We start from the raw sequence: 16,876 nt of genomic DNA, 5'->3' as shown, positions 1-16,876 counted from the left end.
TAGGGGACAATAGGATGAAACATTAGTTTCGTCTCTGTCTTTTTTCAGCATATATGGGCATCGTAGAAAGAGTGAGGGAATGAGCCGTTTAACACTGCATAATTTACCATCCGAAGTAGCAGGGGAGCGATAACGTCAATATGTGTCTTATAAAGCTCTATCTCAACACCGTCCGGACCACAAGCTTTACTGTTAGGAAAGGAGCAGATTGCATTTCTAATTTCCTCCAGCGTAAAGTCTGCATCGAGTGAGCCCCGTGCAGCCTCAGGAAGAGTCGGGATGTCTAAAGCATTAAGAAAATTAGTGATTTCGGTAACTGTGGCCGTGGTACTAGATGTGTATAACTGACTGTAAAAACTATGAAATCTGTCATTTATCTGTTTGTGATCAGACAGCAACTGGCCAGTCGAAGAGAGAATTCTGTGTATCGCCCTATCAGCTTGAATGCCTTTCAACAAAACCTAGTAGATAGGTAATCCGTAAAAGAGTCATTTAGATATAAAGAGGGGTTGAATTTCCAATTGTTTTGGGGTGTGTATAGGTTAAAGTCAATTACCGTTGAGAGAGGTGTGTGGTCCGAAACTAAATGGTAAATGGCCTGTATTTGTATAGCGCTTTTCTAGTCCCTAAGGACCCCAAAGCACTTTACACATCCAGTCATCCACCCATTCACACACTGGTGATGGCAGCTACATTGTAGCCACAGCCACCCTGGGGTGCACTGACAGAGGCGAGGCTGCCACCGGGCTCTCTGACCACCACCAGTAGGCAACGGGTGAAGTGTCTTGACCAAGGACACAATGACCGAGACTGTCCAAGCCAGGGCTCGAACCGGCAACCTTCCGATTACAAGGCGAACTCCCAACTCTTGAGCCACGATTGCCCGTAGCTAAAAAACTGTGATAAGTGGAACTAATCACTTTCGAAATAAGCCTGGAATCAATAAGAAACAGTCAATTCTACTGAAACTGCCATGGACAGGAGAGTATTGCTTTTGTAACGGATGCTGGTGCCTCCAAATGTCAACCAAGTCCAAAGATTTAGTAAGAGTATTGAGTACAGAAACAGCTCTCAAAGTTGGAGCCAGGGACGCAGAGGACCTATCCAACAATGGATCGAACTAACAATTAAAATCACCACCGATAATGATATTATGGTAATTGTATTGTGAGACGAGATTGAATATTTTACTAAAGAAGTCAGGGTATATATCATGTTTAACAAAAGACCATATATGGATAATCGCAAACACTGAAATACATTTCTTGCACACAGAAATGAATTTTGTTCACTCAAATTAAACTTCTGTTTGCTCAAAATAATTTTCAACATGCAACATTTGTGCTTGCAAATTTTTTTTACGTGCGCTGAGAATAGAGGCACTAAAAAAATGCCATAAACATTCAGGTGTCACAATAAAATGCCACAAAAATTATTTGTGCAGTTCCTATTTCCCATCCACAACACGACGGAGGAGCAGATCACAGGCATGACACAATTTTTCAATGGGTTGGTGCACTTTCCCACTGGTGAGAAACATGTATGGTTTTTTTTCACTTGTCCTTTAAAATTCAAATTTTTACCAATTATTTCTGCACTAAACATGGTGAGAATATTCAGGAAAAAACATGGTGTAAATTATTTATCATAACTCTGTCTAAAGACTGTTATACAGTTTAAAGTCCACACTTTCAACATAGAGTCTAAAGCATGATTCATCTTGCTGATATATCATCTTAAATCGGTGATGTGATTTTATTGCGCCAGTACCTCAGTCGACTCCAGAGGGTTAAAGAAATTATAGGAAAGCTTACCTAAAAGAGTCCAAGCTGTGTTGAGGAATGAAGGTGGTCATATCAAACTCTGTACAAACTCTGTATGTAAAATGTTTACACATCTTTCAAGTGATTACTGCACCTATACCCATTGTCCTCAAGACTTTTGCACAGTATTGCATATAGATTTCAAAATAAAACAAATACAATGAAAACCCCCCAAAAGTTGATTCTGTTCATCTGGATGTAGTGTTTTCAGTGAAGAAACGTTTCGTCACGCATCCAAGTGACTTCTTCAGTCTCAGCTGACTGCAGGTTTCCCCAATCTTATAAACAGTACATTTGCCCAATGGGTGAAACTAACACTACTGAATGAACAACTGGTTGTGACATCAGTTCATTTATCATTAATATACAAATTGTCATGACCACTGATCAACAACCGCTACGTCCAGATGAACAGAATCAACCTTATTGGATTTATTTATCTGGTTGATTGAGCATGCATCAAGACAGCACAGTGGAAAACTGAAAGCACTGCCTCCATTCATGTGATTGTTAGAAATCTTAGGTTTTTAGCTAATCCATCTACCTAAAATTCTGCACAGAAACGAATGAGAAACAGAATAAATATGTTTAGGGAACTAAGTAATAGAAAATATAAAGAGATAATTACCAACTAATAAATAAATAAAAACAAGGTTAATAAAAGATTGACAAGCACATTACACCACAGATGTTACATTATGCAAATTATTAACAGCATACATCCCCTTTCAGTGCATTGAACGGGACATCCCTTTTGGCAGGTTTGGACTTCCATACATTGCGCCTGTTAGGTTTCCAGTTGTATGGCTCGCTGTGATTTGAAAGTCATATAATAAAACGGGTTTTTTACTTGTCCTAGAGATGTGTCAAAGCGACGAGGGTGTCTGGTCTTTAAGAGGTTTTCTGAGACTTTATTCAGAATGTAGTCCCCTTAAAAAGTTGTACGTTTACGAGACAAACAGGAATTAAACATAAAACGACTTTTAAAAAATCCCATACCTGGTCCAGTCGGCGGGTAGAAGTGAATCACTCTGACTCGTGAAAGGTTGTCCGACTGAAAAAGCCCGGAGCCTAAAACGGCTGCTGTGAGGCAACAAATTTACCCAGAAACACCGAAAATAGTCGGCTTGCTACTCCAGAAATATGACTCGTACTTACAAGTCAAGATGCGACTACGTCTTTCCTGTTCACAACCACAGTGACTCGGTTCTTTATCTTCCTCCTCTTCCTCCTCACTCTGTCTCGCTACATATGGGGCTGCAGACCACTTTCCGTTTTCTCACCAAGGAGACACACTCAAAGTCACCCCGAGCATCTGTGGAAAGCATTAATGAACCTACAAAAAAAACCAAAAACAATTTAATCCATAAACGTTTCAGTCCAACAAGACTTAGGTACATTTAAAGTTATTCCAAGTGTTTTATGATGGAAAAAACCCACCGACTCCTTAATAAACAGCCTGAGGATAAAGTCAGTCTGAGCTCTCCAGATTAACTCAGCAGGCAGCAGCTTTCCACCCTCTAACGTTTCACCTGACCTGTTTACACATTTCACTACACCTATGAGAGTGTTCACACCCGATCCCCCTAGACCAACAAGCCTTTAAAATGAAGGAACAAAAGGCACAGAACAATAGAAACATTCAAAAACAACTGGGGAGACATAAAAATGACAGAACCAACACAATAACATTATAACAACCAAAAAGTGAAGTAAAGTTTCTACAAAAAACACAAAGGCTGCAGACAGACATAAAGAAGTAAAATAAGTACAAAAAACTGTGAAATAGCCATAGTAATAAACCTGGTAAATTATCATTTTATATCACTGGTTAAACAAGGACAAATAGTGTGCAACTGAACCATCAAATACCTGCAAGAGTTCCGTGGACTTGTAATTGTTGCTCTTGTCAAAGAGCTTAAAATAAAATGTAATGTTTTATGTCTGGGTAGATGTCTGTGCAGAGGAGAATGGTGGCTAAGCTTTCATCTCTGTTGGAAAACATCTCCCACCCCATGCAGGAAACTCTGACAGCACTGAGCAGCTCCTTCAATGGCAGGCTGCAGCCCACCATGTGGGACGGAGAGATTTCGCACACTCTGCTGTCAGACTCCACAACAAAGACTTCACAGCTGACCAAACACAGACATCCACACATGTGCAATAACACTAAGTGTATTTTTTTTCTGACAACATAGTATTTTATTCTATTGTATATATTATGTTATTTTTGTGTTATTCTATTCCATTGTTTTTCTTAATTTTTGCTGCTGAAACTTTGTACTGTCCACTTTCTGCTGTGATACTCCAAATTACCCCCATGTGGGACAAATAAAAGTTTATCTTATCTTATCTTATCTTATCTTAAAACATTATAATTAATATTATTATTATTATTATTATCATTATAATAACCAATGTTAATAGATGGTAAATTAATAGTTAATTAAAATACAATACAGTTGGATGTTATGGGTGAGTTACAAATTATGTTTATTTAAACCATTCTATAAACATTTTTCACCATACTCATATTCAAGAGTATCAAAAAGACATAGATACCAGGGCTAGTGTTGGTCTAAATCCACTGTTTATTTATATAAGTGATATATTGACCCAAATCAACTCTATCAGGGCCAGCAAGGCGAGCACTGCTTGCCCATTAAAGGATTTTTTTGACTGTTCCCTTATTCACAAGCAGTTTGTACAGTGGGAAGCACCACTTTTGGTTTGATAGAGGTTTTACGCTTGATACCCTGTTACAACTCCAAAAGTATTTGTGTCTTCTCATCATAGAATTGGACTGTAAATATTTCACTTGTTAGGCAAACATCTAAACAACAGTATGATGTCAATTTTTTAAGATAAAATGCGATAAATTAAAACCAAAGTTAAGGCAAGCTTTTTCCCTGCAACTTAAACAGGGTTCTGTCCCAAAAGCTTCTCTCATCAGGTGTTTACACCATATTTTAAATTACTGGCATTGCAGCTGGCCACTTTCTCTGGAAGCAAGCTTAACCCTGCTTGAAATCTGTCCTGCATGTTGATGTAATTGAAGTCTCTGTGTCAAAACAATGGATTTAGAAAACTTAGAAGCCAGCAGCTCTTTATGGTTAGTTGCAAAATGTGGATAAACCTCTGGTCTTTGACATGAGCCTGATGGGAAACCAGAGTATAGACAAGTTGCTGCTGGCTGTGCAGTTACTCAGCCATCGAGCACAGGCACCTGCAAGGTGACTATTGTAGGATATCTTGGACAGATTAGACATGCTGGGCTCAAATTTCTAAGAGCGCTGGTGAAATGGCCAGGGCTGGTACTGGTCCTCTGATGGGAGGCTGTTGTTTGTCTTTTGTCCTTCATAATTTTCTGATATTTTCTGTTTATATATCTAACCTACAGTGCATTGTAATGTTGATAGATAAATGGGACTTCAATACAACCCCAGTGCCAAAACAGGTGGAATTTTGTGTACAATGCAAATAAAAACATACAAATTATCAAACCTCTATAGGAGTTTATATAAACTCTATAGGAGTTTATATAAACTCCTATAGAGTTATAAAATAATATGATTATTAAATTCATATTTTATTTACAAAAGAACATTAAAAACATATTAGAGGTTTAAAAGAAAAATATTAGCTAATTTTGAATTTGATGGCAGCAACACAAAAAAGTCAGGAGAGAGGCAGCAAAATGTTCAAAAACTGCTAAGGAGAATTGCCTGAAGCAACATTTTGTAAATAACTAGGTTAACTGGGCAAAGGTTAATAACATTTATTGCAGCAGTTGGTCTCCTCAGTTCCCAGATGCTTACAGATTCTTGTTGAAATGTTTGGTTTTTGTTGTTAAGTGTGTGTAAGTGTGAAGTGTAGAAGTCTATGTGAAAGCAAAAGATATAGAGAAAACATCAGGGCTCAACAAGGCAGGATCTCAGATATCACAGACACATGTTTATTCACTCACTGTAAATAAAACCAGTACCATGTTTGTTGCAGTTACAGATGTGATCCTAAGGGTGGAGTCATTGTTCTGTTGCTTTAACTTGCAACGGTGAGCAGCAGCAGCAGCGCAGCAATGCAACAGAACATATTACTGGGGATATAATTTTTTTTCATACAAATATGTAAAGAGATTTGTCTTTATGACCTAACAAAGGCAACAAATAAAACACAGTTTTCTTGTTGAGAGTCATCTGGTAGAAGTACACAGTACAGAAAAAAAGTGTCATTCTGGACGTTTCTTTACAGGGCAGAGCTGCATGTGAGAACACAACCTCATCACAATTGAGCTGCTGCTTAACCTCCCAGCTCCCTCTTTCATAGTGTCCAGCTCCGTCGCCTCAACCACACAGAATATTTCCTGTAGTAACAACGTGTCTGAAGCTACTACTTCCTGCTGTGTGCTACATCAGAGAGAGAACAAGAGTGGAAAACATTCTGACCTGATTCTCCTTCTACCCACAGCTCATTTGTAAAAGCATGAAATTCATTTCTGAATAAAGCTTTGAATGAAACCGAGGAGTCCTCCTCTCACTGTTCCTGTGTGGTCAGTTTAACTTTTTCAGCGACAAACAGAGAAGTTTGACTCTTTCTTTTCCTCCTCACTCTAAACGTGCCAGTCTTCTCCTCTTCTGTGTTTGTGTATACTTGATGACTTCAATTCAGTTTTATTTATATAGCACCAAATCACAACAACAGTCGCCTCAAGGCGCTTTATATTGTAAGGTAGACCCTACAATAGCTGATGGGGGTCTACCTTACACCTACAACAACTTCACAAGAAAAACTAGTATGTCTTTTGTTTCTCTGAAACTTTTACTTTTTTTTATAACAATCGACTCCTCTGAGCCTTTTTTCATTCATTTACCTACTTTTGGTTTCTGAGCTGAAGTAGCCTAATAGTGCTTAGTGTATAGTTATTATCTCCAAAAACTAACTGAACTGTTTTATTAAGAACTCAATTAATTGGACTTTAACCGTTTGTCACTCCAATGACGTTTGTCACTTCCTCATGCTTCTAAATCTGGCTGCTCCTCTGAAGCAGTGGAGTCAAGCATAAGGCCCAGAGACCAGGATTGACCAGCAAGACTCTAAACTGGCCCACTGGAAATGTGTAAGAGGGCACAGATTGTGGATTTTGAACTGTATTTTTAACTATAACTGTATTGGATTTATGATATATGGATTTCCTGTTTAACCTGTTATGTTGGCTCTACTGGGACTGAATGAACATCATGTTTTACTCAGGAAAACTTGAGACTAGTGAGTGATACCATAAACTCACCAGGAAGGTGTTCACTGTTTTACTCCTGCTGGTTATTGCCTGGATCATGAAGACTTTCACTAGAAAGAGGACTGGGATCCAGTGGACACTTTGGATGACTTTGACTTTGCTGATTATCTTACATTCCAGGGAATTAACATCAACGGGCCAAGAACCTGGAGGGTGAACCTCTAGAACAAGCAGAGTCCTTCATGTACATTGGCAGTGTGATAGATAAGCACATTTAACCAGATACAGATGTAATTATCAGGCCCAGATGAGGAAAACATCTGCCGACACACCAAACTGCATCAACACTTCTGACATGGAGACCTACAAAACCTGCCACGGACAAACTGAACATGGCAGTGCCTGAGCCAAACCCTTCCACCCCAAAACCTCAGCAACACAGCAGGTAGCACAATGGAAGAAAATAGTCTGAGATGAAGGTGGGATGACTTTGGTACTCCCTAACAAAGCCAAAAACACTAGAGACTCCCTCACTGGGAACCCATGAGGAAAGAGAAAGCAGGGACAACCATGAAACACTTTCCACCCAGTCAAGACCTTGTTCCAGACATCAAAGTGACAGAAGTGGGATCAAGACAGGTAGTAAATAAAACACAGACTGAGCTGGTGGGCAGGTGTAGATTGACCTTGTTCCATGAAGGAAAAGGGGGCTAGACTAACCTGAAGTGTTTTCTCATTCCTGACGCATAACATACCGATGATTTGTCATGTCCCGAGGCGGCCCATGGGAACGCGAAAGGTAACTTTCTGCATCCCTATGATATGTTCCAGATTGGGGATGAAATCCAATAGCGTGATGCTCCCGACGCTAAGACATGTTCCAGCCATGTATTCCAGCCCCAAACCTAGCCTTAACGATAACCTTATCCCTAACCTTAACCACAACATCGTGTTAGAAAGTGTTTTCCAAAGCGATTCATGGTGAGAAAGTAAAATGAATGTACATGTGTAGATTCAGTCTAAACGATTCTCATGTTTATTCCTGTTTCCGCACGTGTAACATAGGAACGTGTTGGGTGGCCGAAAGCGTAACATACCGACGATTTGTCACATAGTGTAGTATGTTATGCTTTTGGAGTGAGAACGTGTTGAATTTTTCATAGACTTCTATACATCTTATCAACATAAGAAATGCAAGACCTGACCCTCCTGCTGTTAGTGAACCTCCAGCTCCCCCGTCCCTTCGTATGTATAATGTGTTTTTTTAATGTTTCCCATGAGGTCTGTTAGACTAGTGATATCTTACTAGCTTCACTTCAAGACATAAGTGCGTGGTGCTAACAGCTTCTTATTAATGTGGTTCGGTTAATTTACTGTAGACTAACTGACATTTCAGTAAGGGGATGTGTGAGTGTAATGCTGATCCTGTAGGTGTGTTAATCTGACGATTACAGCATCCAATCTTATCAACACAATAAAAACACACGCACTCATGTGTTGTTCCTTTTGTAGGTGTGGAAAGGTTAAATGCGTCTGAGAAAGGTCATGGAGATGGAGAGATAAGTAAAAGGTTTGTGTGTGTAGGAGATAATAATAATAATGGATTGCGTTTATATAGCGCTTTTCGAGACCCCCAAAGCACTTTACAATACCCCTATTCATTCACACACTGGTGGAGGCTACAGTTGTAGCCACAGCTGCCCTGGGGCAGACTGACAGAAGCGAGGCTGCCATATCGCACCATCGGCCCCTCTGGCCAACACCAGTAGGCGGTAGGTGAAGTGTCTTGCCCAAGGACACAACGACTGAGACTGTCCGAGCCAGGGTTCGAACCGGCAGCCTTCCAATTACAAGACGAACTGCCAACTCTTGAGCCGCGATCGCCCCAATGTACAAGCTGTTTTCACCATTCCACTTCAGGCTGAAATATTTTTATTCCTACACACTGTTAATTACTCCTGAAGATAAGCCCTTTGGTCACTTTATCACCAGATTTAGGTTTAATGAGCTTTTTATTAAAAGAATCACTGATGTGGAGACACAAGAGTGCGAGCAGGTCAGTCTTTCCTGCCATTTCAGTGATATATCAAAATGAGAGCTCAGAGATTACTGAGATCCTCACCACTACCACTTCAAGGAATTTCACATACAAGTGAGTCAGAAGGATAACCTAATCCATAGCCCCATCAATCATATTGAATGGATATGTAGTTTGATTAAAACATCTGCTGAAAACACATTTTAGAAGGACAGCATTTTTTTGTATTTATTTTAATTTTTTATTATATATATATTTGCGACAATTAATTTGGGTTTACCTTCACTTGTACTTGTATATGAACGTATAGTTTGTTGTTTTCAATATGCATTTCATTTCATTTCGTGTGTGTGTGTGTGCTTTTCCACTTTTTTATACCCCATGTTTCAGGTTTCCCAGTTAAACTTTTGTTTTTCAATGGGACTTTTGAATGGCAAAAACAACAAACTCACCATATGGAGCTTTACAGCTAAACAGTACCTCCGCCGTCACCCTGTCACCTGCATCCATGGCTGCAGGTGACAGGGTGGGGGTATCGATGTGAGCGTTGCAGGGGCGGGTTAGGGCACCGCGTGACCAAGGATGTGGGAGGATCGGATTTGTATAAAGTGGATCAGGGTCCGGGTTCCTCTCACCTGTCCTGCACTGAAGGACAGGACTGAAGCGAAGGCTCGTCTTCTTATTCTTATTCTCGTGCGCTCCTGGGAGTTGGTTTAATTAAAAAAAAAGAAAAAAGAAAAAGAAAGAAACAACGGGAAATTTAAACCTGCAGCAGCAAACTGCACGGGACTGTGACGATTTACTTCCATCCATTAGAAAGTCTACAGCTGAAAAGTGAGTGATTTTTTTTGCTGGACCGCTATACCGCTACTGTCTCTTGTTTATTCTTGTGGCGATATTAAAGTCCGTATGTTTAAGAAAGGATGATGATAATGGTATGTCAGTACATGAAGTGAAATTAGCTGATTTTATTCACAGTGTCTAATGAAATCTTGATTGCAGTCATGAGCCGCTGGTTGGTGCTGCTGGTCAGTTTCGGGATCGCGCTTTTGGTGTGTTCTCGCTGCGGGCAGGCGCGCGTCGGACAGAATTCGGTCAGTGCAGAGATCCTCGGGGACAGTGACGCGCTGCCGATAAACAGGAGCGCGTGGGAGCCGAGAGTGGACCTGACGGTGAGTGTGTTACCACGATGCCTGTTTCAGTCTGAGGGGATTCACAGAAGTCTCAACAAGTCTGTGCTTTGAAGTCAATCAAATCAAACATTTGCCTCTCACACAATTTAAAGTTCCACTTCATGGAAATGTAATGGCAAGTAAGGAAATGAGTGAAAAATTTATTTTTATAGGAACTTTCTAGTTGGATAGAACAAAGGGCTAATCAATTTAAAAGCCAAAACAGCATTGGTTACAAAAGCACATTTGAAAAGATGAGTTTTTAGCTGCTTTTTAACCGAGTCCACAGATCTCACTAGATTATATTTACATATATAAATATGACTTTTACCTAATTTACTACTAATTAAAGTTAGCTAACAACTTTAGCTAAACTTTTAGCTACAGTGTTTCTAAACTAAATGGACAGGGGATTTTTGTTTGTTACGATGTATTGTAAATTTTATTGACCAAACTATTACAATGTTACAAAGCTCATTAAAATTTTATTGGCCTTTAATCTTTAGCTGTATCGAAAACGTTAGTTTAGTTGACTCTTTCCTACTCCCTGTAAAGTTATGTGCTGCTGACAAAGCACTTTTGGACTCGGGTCCTTTTCATTGTTAAATAAAACACACACACACACACACACACACACACACACATATATATATATATATATATATAGAGAGAGAGAGAGAGAGAGAGAAATGTTTATTTGCAGTGTTGTTGCAATGTTTCAAAAGCTTTATTGACATTATTGGTTACATTGCTTCAGTTTGGCAGAAGTTTTGGTCTTTATTTGTTGTTTCAAACGTTTGATTGGTGGGAATATTACAAGTCTGTTTTCACTTTCAAATTACGGGTACCATCTGGGTTACCAGTCACTTATAATATTTACATGTTTCTAAACATTATCATCAAGAACATCACATTGTTTCAAAAAGTTCATTGGCCTTTTTTATCAGCAGGATACTGTTTCAGGTGCATTTCTCAGCTGTTATGATGCTGTAAGCTTTCATGATAAAAAAAAAAATCTATGATGATGTTTTAAAATTTCTTTGGCTTTCAACATCATCGGGAAGGATAATAAAAGGTTTCTTTGGTTTATCAACTGGACTGTTTTGCCCCAATGTACAGTTTTAAGTTGTAATGTTGAGGTGTACTTTAGAAGAGTGCTACAAAATTAAACGCTGATAATTCTGCGTTGAGCCTATGATGTCGCCTATGCAAGCCTATAATGAGTCGATGACATTTATTTTCTTGGTGATCCATTGACAATCAGAGGAAAACTAGCCAGAAATGCATATTCGGATTTCAGGCCAATCACAATATTTGAAGACTGTGTTTATGTTACATGTAGTTACTTTTTCAGAGAGGTCTGCAGTTAAGACCTACCTATGGCGTAGATTTAGTCCAGAAGTATAAATCTCACATAAAGTGGCTCAGGGCAACTGTCATTGCAAGTCAGAGTAGTTTAAGCCCTCTGTTTGTTAATTCATGCTATTTTTTCACCAGTAAATGGTAAATGGCCTGCATTTGTATAGCGCTTTTCTAGTCCATAGGACCCCAAAGCGCTTTACACTACATTCAGTCATTCACCCAGTCACACACACATTCACACACTGGCGATAGCAAGCTACATTGTAGCCACAGCTGCCCTGGGGCGCACTGACAGAGGCGAGGCTGCCGGACACAGGCGCCACCGGGCCCTCTGACCACCACCAGTGCAAAAAGATCACCTTAAGTTACAAAACGAAAACCAGGTTCATTTGTTACTCTGTAATAACATTTGTGTGTCTGTCTGCAGGTCTACCAGTGCATGAGTGACCTGGAGTGCAGAGAGGGGAACTACTGTCACACCTCCTCAAGACGTCCTGCCCACTCCCACTGCAAGACCTGCCGCAGAAGGAAGAGGCCCTGCCTCAGGGACACAATGTGTTGCCCCACCAACCGCTGCAGCAACAGTTTAGATGCTCCTCTACAGAAAACTTCAGTTTAACATTAATGACAATAAACTATTCATAAATAAAATTTTATCAAGTGTATTATCTCTATGTTCTTCCTCCGGCAGATATTTGTGTTCCTGATGTGGACGGCTTTGTGTCTGAGAGGATTCCAAACACTGATGGAGCGCTAAGCCCGCTCACCAAAAAGAAAGGCGGGAGGCAGGAAGCCAAAGGATCCCCTGGCAGAAGTGAGATTAGTGTTATAAACCCGCAGTATGTCTCCTTCATGCTTGAAGCCTCCTTCATGTTTCTCTAAGGGTTTGTGTGTTTGTTTCAGGTCAGGTCGGGAATCCTTGCTTGCGCTCATCCGACTGCTTGGACGGTCTGTGCTGCGCCCGTCACTTTTGGACTCGCATCTGCAAGCCCGTGCTACGTGAAGGACAGGTTTGCACGCGACACCGACACAAGGGGAACCACGGTCTGGAGCTGTTCCAGCGCTGTCCCTGTGGGGACGGATTCATCTGCCGGACACTGCGAGAACCCGGTACCCAACTAGCTGTAGTGTCACGGTTCAACTTCTCGGCAACCTCATCTCGCTACTCCTCAGGACTGTCTTCAGGCTCTGCATCACCAGCCAAGGCAAGGCTTCATGTGTGTCACCGATCTAAATGAAGTGGACAAACCGAAAGAATGACTAAGGACTAGTGAGTTGCTCTTTTTGCCAATGACTTACCTCAGAGACAGAAAATGAAGACCTGTGGAATGAAGGGAGGGGTGAATAACATAACTTGTTACATGCATGACAACACCCGTGGCCCCTCCCCCACTACTTTTTACAGTGTTCCTACATGCTAATGCTAATTAGCTTCCTGCCAGGCTGCACTGACAGGCAAACTCAGCAGGAAGTGAAACTCTTTGTGGTGCAGATCTTGTTTCCTCATTTGTGTCTAGACAAGCAGAAACCACTTTGAAATCCAGTTTGACCCCATTTACACCACCACGAAAAGAACCGGTGTTTGATCCCTAATGCATATCTGCTGCAACTGCCTCCAGCACATGTATTCATGTGCTGAGATTTTGAAGAAACCTGAAATGAAAAGGTTTTGTTTTCATATTCCCAAAACAAAGATAACATCATTACTTCGTTACTAAAGAGGAAAAATAGTTATCAAACAAACCTGTATTAGCTAAAACGTTGAATTAAAACTAAGATGGAATACTGAACTCAATCTTCAAACACTTCTCCACAATTTCAACCTGTAAAGAAAAAAGAAAATAAGCTTTTACGGGTGTTAAACTAGGTGATGATTTTCAACTGAAGCACTCAAGAGGTGCAAATATTACTCTAACCCATTGGACTTCAGAGACCCAAGCGCTAAATTTTCTGAAAAAATACATTTGTAGTTATATAATGTTACAATAAAATAATGTTCCAAAACAGTGCCTCAAATATGTTAACCTTCTCTTCTTTTGTCAAATCAGAGGCATCTAAAAAAATAATAATGTGCTTGATGCTGGAGCACGAAATTATACCAAGAACCTCCAAATTTAATATTTTCTTTAGGAAAATTTATAGTAATGATAAAATAAGGAACCAAAAATTCCAAAAAAAAGAGAGAAAATAATTCAATAAAATAATTCAAACAGTTTTTTACACAAACACATTTAAAAACATCCTCAGGTTTCAGGTCTGAGGCCTGTCGAGAGGAATTACTTTCCTGTAAGTGGTGTCTGTATATTTTTGAGTTAATGTTGGTGTAAATATGTATCAGATTTAATTGGTTGTAGCACTCTGCTGATTTTATACCAGCAATTATAAAGGAAATTGTAATGTAACATAAAACTATTTGTCAATCTAAGTTGAATATAGTTGAACTCCTTAATATTTACCTTTTAAGCTATATGGCTGAAAGTATGCCATGTTTGGAAAGTGTAATGTCTGATAACAGCCCACAAGACTTAAGCTGTCATTTCCAATCATAATCAGTTATTTTTTCTGTTTCATTATAGTTGGGATACTTGTAAGATGCCATTTCTATTGGATTTGTTATTGTTTACTAGCAGTTAGCTTGTAGCAAATGGTAGCCTAGTAAGCTAACATCATAATAAATCTAAGTTATGACTGTGATTGTTGTTCTTATTGGTTTTATGTGTATCTAAACAACAAAATGGGCTTAAGTATATTTGTTTTGTGTGTTAATCTAAGATGTGTTAAATTGTTGTGGCTTTGTATAGAGCTAATGCTGCAATTTTGGTTAAAAGTAGCGTTTAGCATACTTTAGACAGAAAATCTATCATTAGGAGTTCTGTTCTGAACTGAGAAAAATTAAAGTTTTTAAGTAGAAAGGAGACCAGTAAGAAGGATCCCTAGGCTCTCTGGTCACTTGAACAATACAATGCAGTAAGATTTAACTTGAGTACATAAAACCTTAGTGGTTAAATCACATCCTTCTCATGCTTTAATATCTGTTACAGAGAGCCCTGCATCTGCTCAGACCACATGCTTATTTAATGTTTTTCCACTTAGCCGATGGGCACTGATAACACAAGCTAAAGTGGGAAAGGAATCATCTCCAAAGGTTTGTAAAGAAAGAGGTTAAGTGAGGTCTGATCTGATAAAAACTGTTTTAAAGGTCTACAAGAATAAAACTACAATCTGATGGCATGTGGGTATGACCATGTAAGGGTTTGTTTGTTTGTTTGTTTGTTTCCTAAAACCTTCCTTCCAATTGATTGTGATCTTTTGGAGGTCTGGACAGGACAACAGAAAAGAACATGTGTTGGTTTCATTGTGGCTGGTAGCTGCTGGGCATAGCTGTTCTCGCTCTGTGTATGGTTGTCATAAAGATAACAAACACACACAGTGTTTTCCATACCCCTCCAGCTGTGTTTCCCAGCTTCCCTGTTCACATATATTCTGCGTGGGTGATTTATCTGCATGAGCGTCACGTTCCATCTGTGTCTCCTCGTTTCCTTCCTAAGTTTTCCTTGTTGCTCTCATATTAACCTGATTCTTAGCTCTTAGCTTAGTTCCTCCAATCACCACTTGAGGCTGACTCCAACAGTGAGTCCATCCCAAAGAATCCATGTTAAAATAAACTAAGCATTTGTGGTTTTGGCCTAGATAGCTAATCTGCCCCTTCATAATAACATTACCAGCGGGTGATTTCTTTGTTATTATAACTTACTTTTTAAAATTGTATTAAGGTTTAAACTTTGCATTATTATCCGCTTGGTCTCAGTGAATGAAAGCAGGATATAAGACAACATCTAGTCTACTATATGTATATGTCTGGACCAAACCGGTAAAAATCCCCTTTCTTCTACTGTATTGAAATGTAACTACACAATTAATCAATGAATTCACTTAATGTAAGAAAAAGAAGCATAATTGCAACAATATGTCTCAGTTTTTCTACATGACAATGAAATGCAGCTGTAGTAAATGAAAGAAAGTGAAAGTGTTTAAAATTACAAAACCATCATTTTGGTGTCATATGAGGCTGCAGCTATGGGGCAGGTCTTTATTGGTAAGAAAAGTTGTAAATCTGTTAAAAGAAAAAAAAAAATACAATTAAAAGTACAAAATTTATGCCCTCCTTCACATTTTCCAAAGTCGTCCAACAGGCTAGATTGGAGTGTTTGCCAGGCCACTACTGGCCCCCAAGTCTAATGTTTCACACCCCTGGTGTAAGGGCTCACTGTTAAACATGTCTGTATTTTCTCCAATATGTTTAAATTGACATGGCAGTAACACCATAAATTTAATGTTTTGAGTCAGTTTTTAAAATTAATTTTGTGTTAGTTTTGGTTTCATGGCAACACACTGTGAGTATTTTTCAGTCTAAAGACATAAAAATAATACATGTAACGAATTGCAGCATTATACTGTAATTTGCAAGTGTTTACAGTGTAAGTACCATTTTACAATGTTATAGTAAGCTAAGTTAAATAGTTAAATACTTTAAATCTACATTACAGTAACTATACGGAGGTTCACTGTAATTCCAATTACCGTGAACAAATTGTAAATCAGTGATGAATGAGTGATGTATTATCAATGAGCTGCAGTCTGTCATAAAATGTCTTTTTCATTTGACTTTTTCAGGAAAAACTGAGAGTAGATGATTGCTCTGTAGGACAGTTTTCCCTTAAAACCTGCTTCATTATTTACAAGTCATGAATTCTGTTTGCCTGTTGGTTTTAGTTGATGCAAGCTGACAGAAGATTTAATCACAACAGGTAACACAGGGAACATCAGTGTCAGGAATTGCATGGATGTTTGTTGCTTTTATGACCCAATAAAACTGCAGCGAGGCACAGATAGGACCGGCAAGTTATAGTTTAACCAGTAACCACTCCCGTAAATACACATTCAACCTCCCATATCGAGCATATGCAGTCCTTGAAACTTTTGCCTCTCCTGGTAAAGTAAAGCAGGTAAGACTCACTTTTGTTTAACTACAGTTTCAAAGCCTTTAAGTTAAAGAAAATATTACTGTTCATGACCCTATGAGACCTGTTTCTTAAAGGTTAGTTAGTGTAATGAGTTTTGTTTTTATAATTAGAATAAAATAATGTCTCAATAAAACTTTGACTAATGAATTTTATAGCTCCACTTGTTTGTCCTTCGACTTCTGTTGGATGCAAACTGGATCGGTCTGGGATACTACTTAGTA

At 39.1% G+C, this 16,876-nt stretch overlaps 1 protein-coding gene across 1 annotated transcript; it reads left to right on the top strand.

The window, feature by feature from the left end:
- The first annotated feature begins 10,101 nt into the window (after positions 1-10,101).
- Positions 10,102-14,417, top strand: LOC146390014 (dickkopf-related protein 2-like). The gene is made up of 4 exons (XM_084923123.1): positions 10,102-10,269; positions 12,059-12,215; positions 12,323-12,445; positions 12,535-14,417. Exons 1-4 carry the CDS (start codon positions 10,102-10,104, stop codon positions 12,867-12,869), a joined length of 783 nt encoding a protein of 260 aa, XP_084779249.1. The 3' UTR covers positions 12,870-14,417.
- Positions 14,418-16,876: the final 2,459 nt, after the last annotated feature.

This window comes from Perissodus microlepis, chromosome 3 (assembly GCF_051167445.1).
Source record: "Perissodus microlepis isolate ML-2025 ecotype Zambia chromosome 3, ASM5116744v1, whole genome shotgun sequence".
NCBI classification, from domain to species: Eukaryota; Metazoa; Chordata; class Actinopteri; order Cichliformes; family Cichlidae; genus Perissodus; species Perissodus microlepis.
Note: the sequence above shows the minus strand (reverse complement) of the source record. Positions and strands in the feature narration are given on the sequence as shown.

Bases quoted from the DNA above. Each gene is read 5' to 3' on its own strand.
- LOC146390014 (XM_084923123.1), top strand. From the start codon at position 10,102: ATGAGCCGCTGGTTGGTGCTGCTGGTCAGTTTCGGGATCGCGCTTTTG. The intron at 10,270-12,058 runs GTGAGTGTGTTA...GTCTGTCTGCAG, and splicing joins AGCCGAGAGTGGACCTGACG to GTCTACCAGTGCATGAGTGA. The intron at 12,216-12,322 runs GTTTAGATGCTC...TTCCTCCGGCAG, and splicing joins CACCAACCGCTGCAGCAACA to ATATTTGTGTTCCTGATGTG.